Source organism: Haliotis rufescens, unplaced genomic scaffold (genome assembly GCF_023055435.1).
Source record: "Haliotis rufescens isolate VD_foot unplaced genomic scaffold, xgHalRufe1.0.p SCAF_1, whole genome shotgun sequence".
Lineage (NCBI taxonomy): Eukaryota > Metazoa > Mollusca > Gastropoda > Lepetellida > Haliotidae > Haliotis > Haliotis rufescens.
In genome coordinates this window covers 48,815,741-48,829,822 of record NW_025963779.1, presented here as the reverse complement: position 1 = coordinate 48,829,822, position 14,082 = coordinate 48,815,741, and the positions used below count along the sequence as shown (strand labels likewise).

The 14,082-nt window shown below is 40.1% G+C and overlaps 2 protein-coding genes across 2 annotated transcripts; both read left to right on the top strand.

Moving 5' to 3' along the window:
• The first annotated feature begins 8,829 nt into the window (after window positions 1-8,829).
• LOC124131466 (protein lin-31-like) lies at window positions 8,830-9,945 on the top strand. Its single transcript, XM_046494751.2, has one exon. It carries the CDS (start codon window positions 8,830-8,832, stop codon window positions 9,943-9,945), a length of 1,116 nt encoding a protein of 371 aa, XP_046350707.2.
• Window positions 9,946-12,954: 3,009 nt separating this feature from the next.
• LOC124131468 (forkhead box protein unc-130-like) lies at window positions 12,955-14,082 on the top strand. Its single transcript, XM_046494752.2, has one exon. It carries the CDS (start codon window positions 12,955-12,957, stop codon window positions 14,080-14,082), a length of 1,128 nt encoding a protein of 375 aa, XP_046350708.2.

Sequence of the window (14,082 nt, the reverse complement as noted above, 5' to 3'; positions counted from 1 at the left end):
ATATTCATCAGATGAAATGTCACCTTTACTTGTGTTTGATCATTTCTGTCAATGTCATATAACATTACTTTGTATAGGTGTAAAGGTTTCACCGATTGTGATTAATGCGAATGAAGGCAACTGTTTGTGTTACTCGTAGCAATGTTTAGGGGTGATACTCTAATAATACCTGACTGTTAGTAATGGGCCAGTGAATATCACTTTACGTCACATCCAGCAGTATTAACATTGAATTCATAGCAGCCTGTTACTTATTGGAGGTACAATGACACACAATCTGTCAGATGTCAATCACACACCGTGGCAGCAGTTTTGTATGCAAAACTAATCAATAGTATATAAGCTTTTAAAATATTTAACAACCTGTCGATAAATGGTAGATCGAGAAGAAAACATAATAAGTTTATATGTTTGTATGCAAACTAGTATCCGATATTCCACTGAGGTCGTCACATGCTGCTATGGCGTCACGAAACGAGGTTACAAAGGACTGAATCTTAGATTGAAGAAGTTCACCGTGCTACCTGCAGCAATACTGGCATCAGTTTGTCTACGATCCTCAGCTGCACTGCTTCCTATTGGCGATAGATGTGTATTTGCCGTTAAAGGGCTCCCGATAAGGACAGTAAGAGTTGCGCAGCGATCACACAAACAGCAGACATCCTTAATAATGGGGGTCTGAGGACATACCTTGGCCTGTTTCCTGTGTTTTAGGTTAACTTTATGGTCTTATACAGATGGATCCATCTCATCCCGCATATACACCCGGAGCCTTTAGACAACATTCTGAATTAGACAATGCAAATCATATTAACGTGATTGATAACGTGTGGTATTCATGTTAAACTGCGGCATGGTATCTCAGTGGGCTAGGACTATGAACTCGACATCAGTCCGGACTAGTACAAGCAGCCACACACACCCCGCTCAAATTCCGTTTAACCTCAGCTCATGCAGGGATACATTTGGTCCCGGTGAATCCAGAGGTCATGTATCTACACTGATGTCGCCTGTTATGACTGCCAAGCCATACACTTTAATGGAACAACTACATATTAAGAGGCCTGTAAGTTCGGAATGAGGCCACTTTTAAGCCGCCGAACAACTGAAGTGTTTTATCATATCCCCCTTTGAAGTTAGGGGTTGAGTGCAATACGATGACGAAGTTTTCCCTACTTGTACTTCGCCAACTGTGTGTGACATACTGAGGCAGGTGTGCCTATGGGTGGCCGGAATACACAATGTCATCAAAATAAAATCAGGTCAAAACTGCTAAAATAATGGCATGAAAGGTACACAAGCGCAAGCGATTTCGTTTTATGCCACGGGTGGATTTCATCTGTTAAATGGTAAATGCGAATCAATGTTTTGGACATTAAATCTCAGTGTTGAGAAGTCTCTTTAAGACGCGTGTAGGAACACGTAGAAATTGGTGAAGAAATATGTTGCAAGACACATAGCACAATGCGTTAGTGTTGATGTATGAGGGCGCATTCTTTGATTATTTCAATGACATGTCTTGACACTAAAGGATGATATATGTTACACATGGTAGAGGGTTTGCATACCTGAATAACATACCTTTGCTGTGGCTGTCAGTGTAATTATAAATACACGCCATGTCCCACATCGTAGATCACGTAGAAACCAGTCATCTACGTTCTACATTCCATGTAGGTAGTCAAAGTATTGTTCCAAGAAATGGAAATGCAGGCAGAGTAACAACACCCGACTGAAAGGGCAAAAGGAAGGCACGTATAGCCTCGTTATACAGACTATGACTCTGGACAAGTAAAATATAATCGTACAGGTGTCCTCCATGCACACGACCTGTGGTAACTGTTGCCTTGGCCTGATGTCAACGCGGGTGTAGATGACCACACGGTCAACATGTGAGTCGCCTCACGGATAGGATATCATGTGACCCCTGCTATTTCCAAATGCTGTTAACTAAATGACAAGTGCACATTACCTGCTTGGTGTATTGAAAGTTTAAACGTTAGTATGTGTTCAAAAGTTGTATGATACATATGTGGAAGACATTTCAAAATTTGACCAATCAGTGACCTGAATGATGTCCGATGCAATTCCTTATTTTAACATATGTTCCCGTTATTTTTACAGGTGAACAACTGCTTGGCCTTTGCATGTGTTTGTGACGGGTGTCACGGGTGGGGCAGGATAAGTTCACCTTTTTGCGAACACCTGGAATCATCACTATTTGGTCGTGATTCATAAACACATCCTCAAAACATAGTCGGAATCGTACAATCGACTCTGCTTTTGGAAGAGATTTCTCGTGAATAATTTTATGGAAAAGTGTTTTGTCGTTTTATTGTCTTTATATATGTATCTTTGTTTCTCAAAATCATAATACACTGAGTGTGTTTGTCATAAAGTTATTCAATGTAACAATATTACATTAACCGCTTTGTTTTATTTGACCGATACGAACGTGATCTCTCGGTGACATTGCGAAGATGGTTGTGAAACTAATGACAAGATACAGTACCCACTTCTTTAACAATAAAGACGGACATGTTCAGGAAACATATCTCTACAAACACGCCCTGAAGAGAGCCCGATCAGTATACATGCACATTAAAAACGTCGGTTAGTTCAAACGCTTAAGTTAAACTGAAAAAAGTTAATTTTGTGTTCTTAATGTCTCAAAGTCGCGGCCGGTGGACGTAGTGTCTGCTTAGGTTGGCGCCAGTCGTGCTGTTGAATATCGCATTTGTCTCTATCCTGATTAACGTAAGATCAAGTAATCAGTTTCATCAAGAACCTTCTAACGGCGTTGATTAACAATGTCCATCGCGCCTTTAGTGTATTAAGTCCAAGGGTCGGAGCAAAGAACTAACATTTTCACTCGGACAAATACCGGCGATAATCTGTAGTTGATAAAACCACAAAGAGATTATCAACCTGTGCGCCTCCTAATCCAGCGGCGATTAATCTTATTAACTATGGCGATACTTCAAACAACCCGCCACAGGCGAGTGAAGTGTGTGAGTGGGTCATCAGACAACCCGAGACAGGCTGCATGCGCCGTTATCCAGATTGAAAGTTGACGTAAACTACATCAAATAGGATCAGGCCCTCAACAAAGAGGTATTATTTTTTTCGGAATGCAGCATTATCTGAAGATCCAGGAAATATTTGAGAACAATCAGCAAACTATTGATGATGATTTTCAACAATTTGTTAGACAGGAATTGGAGAAAGATGACATAATTAACAAGTGATATATTTGGGATAACACTTTCTTGGAAAAGTACAGATTCTCGTATTTTTGGGGGTGAGGGGTTGGGGGTTGAGTCCCGTCCGGGATTCGAACCAACACCGCCAGAGTGAGGCACCTAATCGCCAGCACACAAAATCTGCGATCTAACCCACTCAGTTACCGTGTGCTTGCTCCAGATGTTGTCCGTGTCAATACGTTTAGCTCTGCTTCTCATCAACGACTCAGAGATGTGCGCCTTCAGAAATGGAAATCTAATATTCGTTATCATAAACTAGAAGTAAACAGTCAACTTAAAACATCTCTACATATAGCATTTTATCTCTCCAACATATTAAAAATGCTTCAAATTCAAAAAGGTATTTTGTAGATTTAGAGGGGAAACACATAGAGAGAGAGAGAGAGTGAGTGAGTATTGTTTTTACACCGCATCAGCAATTTTCCAGCTATTCGCGGCGAGTACACACAGAGACGGAGAGGTGGGGAAATATTCCAAGGGAAGAGCGACTTTGTCGTTATTGTCATTCAACAGCAGATATCTCCGTTGTGGAAGATTAAAAACATTTTCTGTTTGTTTGTCCAGTGTATAACAGTTTCAGGGGAAAATAACTACAGACACCTAACATTTACTGATGTATCAATACTGTATTAAATAGAGAATCACACCCGAGTGTCTTTTTATATCAAATATATCAACGAGTGTTGATATATTTGATATCAAAAGACACGAGGGTGAGATTTTATTTATCATCCAACATCATTCTTCTAACTGTTTGTGGACAGTAATAAGCAGTGTCTTAAGAGTCAAAAGTACTGCAAACAGATTCAGTAGCAGAACCATTAGTGATGTCATTTGATTGTGACGTCATGGTAATTAACCAAAGCGTTGTGATGCAATTTCATTGCAGCAATATGTACAATATAGATATCGCTTGATCTCACCCAAGTGATATCTCCTGTTGGAGCCAGTTTTGGAGGATAAACATGTGCAACAGAGAAACGGAAGCCTGGAAAGTAGGAGCTTTTTTATATTTCAGTTTTATCCAAAGGAAGAATTGGAGAGATAAACGTTTTTGAATGTATTTACTGAGGGTGAATTCGTTTCATGTTTGTGAATGCTGTTTCAAACATAGCATATCACTGTAAGCCACTTGAATCTGTTAAGGTATCTATAAATGTAAACATAATGCAATGTAAGCACTGGGGACAGGTTACTGCCGAGAGGTCAGCAGTATGTTGGATTTTGTTTATACGCATCTGTAATGATAATTACGATAATGTATTATTACTTATCACATAAACGGCTAGTACTGAGAATTATGGGCCGAGAGGCCTACATTCTGTATAAAATAATGTTAATTTAATCTGAAAATCCTAGTACCGGTTTACATGAATGTGTATTAGCAGACATTTTAAGGACGCTTGTGACGAGTCGGACCCTTCATTCATGTGTGGATCGAAATATCACATGAATGTTTGTTTATCAAAATACACTTGGTTTTAGAATAATGCACAAAGTTCACGTAATACCTGAGGTGTTTAAAACTGATGACTCGACTTACAGCAACAAAGGATAAAATCAAATCCCATATTTGTATTCATGAAATATTAGGATAAATATGCAAGTGACGTAAGTTACTCTAACCAAGGTGTGGCAAACAACTCAGTGGCACTGTATTATGTGTTGCTGGAACTGTTTTTCTTTCAATTAATGTGACATGTTTAATAAAATATTCAGTGTGGGAAATTAGCATTGCACAGCCATGATTGAGTGGTTTATGAACATACAGTTAGATTAGAATGACAAACTGGATTAAGATAAATTTACTAGATATAAATAGACGCACTATTCTACATGTTATAAATGAATGATTAACAGATTACGACGTAACAAACATATTTATTACTGACAGCTGGGTTGAGATTTATTACTGTAGTGTCTGCATCCTGCGGGCATTTACATTGTACTGGGTGTACAAAACAGGAGTGTCGGTTTCTCTCCGGGCGCCTCTGTCACTTCAATGTTTAACTTTAGAATATGTTTGGTAATTAATCAAATCTAATACTAAATATACTTTCCAGTCAACATTTCACTTACAAAACTTCCTATTATTTCCAAACTTTTCCAAAATTTATTTTACATATGTATTCATCTACTGTAGCACTATTGTGCTGTTAACCGTTGTGTATGTTTTCTTGTCAGAGCATGGACGCTGATTTTATCTGTGCTTCTATAAAATAAAATATCTGCATGGCTACTTAAGAAATAAAGGACGAGTGAGAGTTGTTTTTCGCACACATAAAACACTGCAGAAGGAATACACAATTAGGGGTGCAGTCCACATACCTCGCCAACTGTGTAATTATAAGGGTAAAAAAGATCAATAAAACCCTGTCAATTATAGAGGTATTACTCTAACATCTTGCCTTAGTAAGCTTTTTGAGAAAATTCTCCTAGAAAGATTAGAAACGTGGACATCCCGAAATGCCTGTAATTTCCCCGATATGTTGCAGCTTGGCTTTAGGAAGGAGCACGGTGTTGTCATGTGGCTGTTTACCCTCATCGAATATGTTCAAAGTTATGTTAACAGGGGATCATGTATCTACACAGCATTTCTAGATAACGAGAAATCCTTTGATCGAATATGGCACTCGGGTCTCTTCATAAAACTCTATCATCTTGGTATTGGAGGTAAAATGTGGTCTCTGTTACATCACTGTTATACTTCCATGTATGCGTGTGTTCAGTATAAGGGCGAACAATCTGATGCATTTGCTGTTAGACAAGGTATAGGTCAGGGTAGAGTTATCTTAGCTTGGCTTTTTCTTGTGTACATAAATGACCTCATGACTGAGCTTCGGGAGTTACATACAGGAATATGTAGATGTAATGTTAGTTTACCATGCGTGTTAGTTGCTGATGATACTACTCCTATCAGTTTACAGCCCTAAAGGTCTACAGACAGCCTTAGATACAGTTGTTGATTACGCATCCAAATGGCGATTAGCTTACAACGCATAGAAAAGTGAAATTGTTGTGTTTCATAAAAAGAAACAATTATTGTGTAGGCATGCTTATCATTTTGGAGTTCATGACATACCTTTGTTTCATAATGTAAAATATGCGGGTGTTGTTCTACAAAGTATTTTTTCTTTCAAATTATATATTGAAGAGAACTAGACAAAAGCAAGGCTTACTATTAATTCTCTCCTCTCTGTTGGTCTAAATAGTAGTGACTTACATCAGTATGCAAGTATTAAGATATGGAAAAGAATGATCGTAACAAGTTTTTATGGATGTGAATTATTACCTCCTCTGCATGGTAAAGATCTTGAGTGAGCTGAAAGCACCCAGCGTTACTTTGCAAGGATTGTACAAGGGTTTGACAAACGTTCCCCCACTGATGCCACTATTGCTTATCTGGGACTTTTGAGCATGGTTGGCTATATAGATAAATGTAGACTACAGCTGCTGGGGCGGTAATGCAACAACTCATGTGTCTCAACTTGTAAAACTGTTTTCTGCGCATCTACGTCACTCTATCATTTTCATAATAATTTACACATTTTATGTGGGGTATTGCTTTCAACAGCTGAGAAAAATAACCTATTTCATCATGTATTTCATTCCGTTTGCAAGGGGGAACTCCCCGCGAAGATTAAGTTGAGACAGATTGTGTTAAATGAAATAACTACCCACGATGAAGAAGTATGGAAATATAAATTATCATGTAGAGCTGACCTGTTTTGATATTCTAAAATTCACACAACACTTACTCCTCATGTGTATTGTAATGCTATGTCCAGAATTGAGAGAAGAAATACAGTATGTAATAAGGATTGGATCCAGAAGCAAAATATCAAAAGAATGTACAAAAAATGTAATACTTTTGCAAATGATTATTATCATCATGTCATCTTAAACTGTGAATGTCTACTTTCAGAGAGAGATGTATTCTTTTCCACTCTAATTGATAATCTTGATGTTGAAACGTATGTTAAAATAGAGATGATGGAAGACCATGATATGTTAGCATTTTTCTTGGTGCAGATAACAATGTCATTGATGAAATATATACATATATTTGTTTGATTATTTTGTTATTTAATTACATAATCTTGATGTTTTGAGAATCTTCGGATTTATTTATCTGGAGGAAATAAAGACGTTCGTTGGTTGGTTCGTTTGTTTGTTTGTTGGTTGGTTGGTTCGTTGGTTCGTTGGTTCGTTCGTTCGTTCGTTCTGGGTGAGATGGTGAGATTAGGGTTGTGTTAAGCAGTAGTTGAATGGTTTGTAGCGTTTACTCCACACACCAGCATCACGAAGGCTCCATGTAAGCCAGTCTGAACACAAACTATGACCGCATCTACTCTTTGACATGACAAACTGTCAGCCAGGTCACACATAGTGCCCCTCTCAATCTTCAGTTTAGTCGTTATTGTCTACAAGAATGGGACACTGGAATTTACGCAAATTAAAGGAACATTAGTGGTTCCGAGTTAAGTGGCTTATTCCGCTGTGTCCATGTATATGATATATGCATGCAATGCGCTACACGACACCGAGGTGCACAAGGCATTCATTTATTACGTCTTTATTCGTCTGCAATCAATGACCGTTTTGGAAGACATTTAAAACGTAATTCGTCACATTCAACTTTCATTGCGTACTGGAGACCTATGTTTCAATTGATGTCTTTATTTTTTACCGAATGATCACCTATACTAGTCAATATGATACATGAACATAGCACACCCCACTTGGTTGAAGAGTGTACTTTGTTGATATTTTAGATTTGTGAAAATTGATATTGAATTTATATATATATATATGAGTAAATGTTCACTCGGTATACATGTAATATATAATAAAATAATAAAGTCCACGTTAGTCCATCATCAGTTTCAGACATAGTACTTTCGCTGTCTCATGAATATATATATATGAACATTTTTTGTTCAGTATAGAATATATATATTCTATACTGAACAAAAATGTTCTTGTATTGAGAGAGTTGAAGTTGTCACAGACAGATCATGTCCAGTTTGTTCTAGTGCAATGCAAAATAATTAAACATGAAACATACAAAGTGCCTTTTCTTAATTCACAAATTTAAATTGTATTTACTGTGCAATTAGTGTGACATGTATTTACGAAACAGATGTGTATCTGCCAGAAATTAGTATTATTTGACTTCTGAATTGAAGTGAATTCTTCTAGATTCGCAATATTGGAAATGAAAACATGAAAATGTTCCCTTGGTGTTTGTTAACTGGTCAGGTATAAACACAATGCTTGTTTTCACTGAACACTTCGGTTCAGTCGTGCTCGTGGGATTACAAGGTAGGACTCGTCACCGGCAACCAATCAGATGGCAGGATTCTGATCAGTCTCTTCTCTGGGATTGATGTGCCAATTAGGCTTAATTAAGTAGACAATAGCTGGTTTTAATTGCCTTTATTGGGCTGAGAGTTGTAGTTTTAGTGGATTATGTGTAGTGTATATAATAATGGTGGAATGACCAATAGACACATTAACTATTCGATATCTCTCAGTGTCGAAGCATCAACCAACAGACTTCACTATGTCGGCCACCAACACGAGTGTTCCTGGTATAGATATGTTTAACTATAGCACGGAAGAAACTGACAAATTATCCAACATGATGTCGTCGTTTTCTTCGATGCAGCAGATGTTGTCATTGGTGTCTCCAAACTCAAGTCCCGAGTCGCACATAGTGTTTACAAATCCCGGGGAAACAACTGTACCTCTTGATATGGTACAAAACGCCCTGGAGGTCTCCCCGGGAGTAGAGCCCCTGGCTATCCCATCAGAAAACGACATCAGCAACATATCATCGCCATCGTCATGTTCAGATAATGACGGCGTCGGCATTGACGTTTCCATACCGTCGACCCTCTCACAACAAAGCAGGCAGTTTTCCAACAAGAAGCCTCCCTATTCCTACGTTGCTCTCATCACCATGGCCGTCGAGAGTTCCACAACAGGCATGATGACTCTCAACGACATCTACAACTACATCGTCAAGAGATTTCCCTACTACCAAGACAACCAACGGAGATGGCAAAACTCCATCAGACACAACCTCTCCCTCAATGACTGTTTCGTCAAGGTGCCCCGACCCCCAGGGAAACCAGGCAAGGGTAACCTGTGGGCTCTGCATCCTTCTTGTGGGGACATGTTCGGTAACGGCAGTTTCCTTCGTCGTTCCAAACGTTTCAAGTCTGCTCAAAAACAACGCCAGGATGACACCACTCTTCATCAGGTCAGTCCGAACGGACAGTTTGGTCTTTACGGGGTTCCGCCCCCCTACCCAGGTTTCAACCCCCTAAGTCTCGGTCCCTTACCCCAAGGACTGACCCAGACTTATCCTTACACCACAGCAAATAGGCCTGACCCCAGTCCCTGGACTATGACATCTCCTACAGGCTACTCTCCTCCTACAGCTGGCTACTACAACGCCAGCAGCATCAACAACTCTCTGACCGGCTCCCCTCTCTCCAGCTCTCCTCCGGGATGCTCGTCCCTGGGTGGGACCTACATGCCACAGATGCCATATCCTAGTTCTCTCACAGACTTCTCACATTCATGTTACCCAGCTCTTTACCAAGCCTTGACATTTTCGAAGAGCAGTTCAGATGTTATCAGCGATTCAGTAACCAAAGCGGAAAGTGGCTGACAATCTGTACTTTTTGATCATCGACATTGAATACGTTTTTGTACCCCACTTGCATAAAAAAGTGCTATAATATTAACCATTAACATCGCTGATCCAATTGCCGTGTGGCATTCAGCAACTTCATCACAAACGAATATATGTGATCCTGTACATATGTTATAAATGGCTAATATAATAAAATACAATTATTATAGTGATTTGTATGTGTTTCTTGTATACAATTTTCAACAGCAGTATTTCGTAAGTCGTAAAGCCTCATCTGTGCTATGACAATCCCCCACCAAATGATTTCAATATTGGGAACGCCACCTGTAACTCTACATCACTTCTGACAACTTAACTTAATGGTCTATGATTTGCCTATATTTTTAGATAATAGAATTTTGTTATAACACTTGATAATGGAGTAAACACGTGTACAGTGATGGCGTTAATCTGCTATATATGTTCAGGCCTCTGTGCAGATGCATTGTCGCTTTCCCTGGCATATTTTGAAACTGACAATCGCCATCAATCTTTTACCAAGGTGATTTATTTGTGGAACAGTCTGTATTTCAAATACATCTTTACCCCCTGTCGTTAACACTATTTAGTTCAAAATACATCCGTGACCAATGAATAGCAAATATTGGAAACCGGTTCACTAACTTACATGTATGATATTATAACGTGATATTTGATGGAACGAGCTAATGATTCGTGGGAACAAAATTATATATTTCTTATCCCATTTTCGTTTTCCAGGGTCCTCGACAAAGCTCCAATTCAGGTTAATCTTTACGTGTCTGTTAAGTCTAGCTAAACTGTTTATATTTCGTTTATATTCGTATAATGTATTTTTCCTCCGTGACATCAAATGAAAGGGAAACACTCCACACTCGACTCCCATGTGAAACACCACATGTCCATCAGATCGGTAATGTGACCAGTGCCAAACCAACATCGCATGTATCAACTATAGTACCGGTACACGAACAAACACAATATATAACGGTATACATTACAGCAACTTTACTTGAAAACCTGGGTCGTATATAATTTCTAAATATATTATGAAATATGACATATATTATGATAAATTTAACTCATCATCATAATTGTCTTGACCGCTGTTGGCCCATGATAACGGTTTTGAAATGTTCAAGATATGTGACAGCTTCAACTTAAAATCTGGACAGTTTCAACTTAGTATATGCCAGGTCAACATATCCAGGGAAGTAGCGGTGTGTGTATGTGACAGTTTCAACTTAGTATGTGCCAGGTCAACATATCCAGGGAAGTAGCGGTGTGTGTATGTGACAGTTTCAACTTAGTATGTGCCAGGTCAACATATCCAGGGATGTAGCGGTGTGTGTACGTGACAGTTTCAACTTAGTATATGCCAGGTCAACATATCCAGGGAAGTAGCGGTGTGTGTATGTGACAGTTTCAACTTAGTATGTGCCAGGTCAACATATCCAGGGAAGTAGCGGTGTGTGTATGTGACAGTTTCAACTTAGTATGTGCCAGGTCAACATATCCAGGGATGTAGCGGTGTGTGTACGTGACAGTTTCAACTTGGTATATACCAGGCCAACAAATCTAGGGAAGTAACGGTGTGTGTACGTGACAGTTTCAACTTAGTATATGCCAAGTCAACACCTACAAGGAATATCACCACTGCCGCATACCAACAATTAAATATTTTTTTAAGGTGGTTAAAAGCCTTAATATTCCAATATATTCAACTAAAACCCCAACGTTAATGCAGGGCAATATATCAGGTTAATATTGACCATGAACGTTGTTTGATATTAACAAACGTTTTAGAATAAGCCTTTAGTACCGGTACATGACGAAATCGTTGGTTTTTGTTGGTTTAGACATTATGACAAGTTTAAAAGTCAGTTCTTTATATTTGTCTTTGTCTAATGTGACAGACACCTGCATTCACTTTCCATAACGATCTGCTTTGTGAAATTTCCATTAAAATGAATTTAGCTTCCTGTCAATATTCAAAATGTTTAATCGGTAAATAAAATACTTTTGGCTCCCTGCAAAATAGGATTATAACGCTTGACGCGTGCAGTCAGTCCGCTACTGTCGCCACCTCGTGCAGTAAGACAGTTGCTACCCCGCCTACGTTGATCCGGCGGGGACCGGGGTTGGAGGCTTGTGGAGGTTTTCTGGGACGAGGTCACTGGTACAAACGTTCCGACAATGGTGCATTAGAACGCGTAAGCAAACAGAATATGGATCAATATTTTCTCTTTCATGAATTAAAGTGATAATCTCGTTCTAATTAAATTACAATTAGGCTATCAAGTCACGGATTCCGTTAATCCTAATCCAGCGCTGATTTGATCTCGTTAGTCGTTTGACGACATCAAAGAAGCCGCCAAGCCCATGTTAATGCCTACAAGTGGGAGACAGCAAGCTTCATTCATGTCCTCTCACCTCGTTGTTAAGTCACCATGTTGTTTAGACACACTGTTGTTATGTCGCCGTATAGTAACTGCCTTGGTTAAAAAAAACTTATTAGTCGTGAATCTCAGTGGGGTCGAATTTTTAAAAATGAAATATAACTTTGATATTAAAACTCTTTGCTGTTTAGTAATATGAATGTTGAGTATCAGGTAGTAAAGACATGCAAAGTACTTCTGAGGTTCTAGCTTTCTTTGTGCCAATCGTTTAAACCTACATACATAAGTAGATGTTAACGAGCATGAGATGTTTAAGTCAACACAGATAATCTGTGTTTACATTGTACAATTGCACGTCCTCGGGTGATCTGTGCAGCTGAACAGCCCCCACACCTACAACAACACCAGACAGATCAGCATAGCATGATCGGCCAATGACAGCACACATTTAATTAACGCAAATCTCTTTTTCTTCTTCTATGTGTAACTTGTATTGTTATCCAGTTTGTTCGCCAAAGACACCTGAATCTGTTCTGGTATAAATGCCCAGGATGTGGAAAGTATCGACATATAACACTAAAGCATCCTGTTCTTCCCTTGGGTAAATATGACGAGTTCAGTTATGCCTTGTGTAAACCCCTTCCAGGTGTGCCGTGATGGAGACGAGAGCACCCGCTGTCTGACGCAGCAGTGGCCGTCTTCGACATCCCTCTTCACGCCGGTATCTCACCCGTCCTTACATTCTCTACCTGTACAAAGGGACGTGGACGTTAAACACAGGCCTCAGCATACGTCTGTGACAGAAAGTGGATGGAATACTACACACACGGAGACTTTGCCCAGTGACCAATATAACCTGTCAGTACACGAGGACAACAGCATCCTGCCATCACCATCATCTTCAGTATCCTCCGACAACGACGATGATATCAATCTCAGCTTTGACAGTGTGTCAGGAACGTCGACCCTCTCACAACAAAACAGGCAGTTTTCCAACAAGAAGCCTCCCTATTCCTATGTGGCCCTCATCACCATGGCCGTCGAGAGTTCCACAACAGGCATGATGACTCTCAACGACATCTACAACTACATCGTCAAGAGATTTCCTTACTACCAAGACAACCAACGGAGATGGCAAAACTCCATCAGACACAACCTCTCCCTCAATGACTGTTTCGTCAAGGTGCCCCGACCCCCGGGGACACCAGGCAAGGGTAACCTGTGGGCTCTGCATCCATCTTGTGGGGACATGTTCGGTAACGGCAGTTTCCTCCGTCGTTCTAACCGTTTCAAGTCTGCTAAAAAACAACGCCAGGATGACACCACTCTCTATCAGGTCAGTCCGAACGGACAGTTTGGTCTTTACGGGGTTCCGCCCCCCTACCCAGGTTTCAACCCCCTAAACCTTGGCCCCTTACCCCAGGGACTGACCCAGACACTTCCCTACAGCACAGCAAACAGGCCTGACCCCAGTATCTGGACAATGGGATCTCCAACAGTCTACTCTCCAACAGCTGGCTACTACAACGCCAGCAGCGTCAACAGCTCTCTGACCGGCTCCCCTCTCTCCAGCTCTCCATCAGGACCCCAAGTGGTCTACATACCACAGATGCCATGTGCCCAGTCGGACCACACCCACACAACTTACCTGGCTCTACAACAGCACTTCGCACCCAGACAGCACACAGGACATCTTTACCCAAGCCTCAGCACAGCATTAGCAAATGATCAGTGA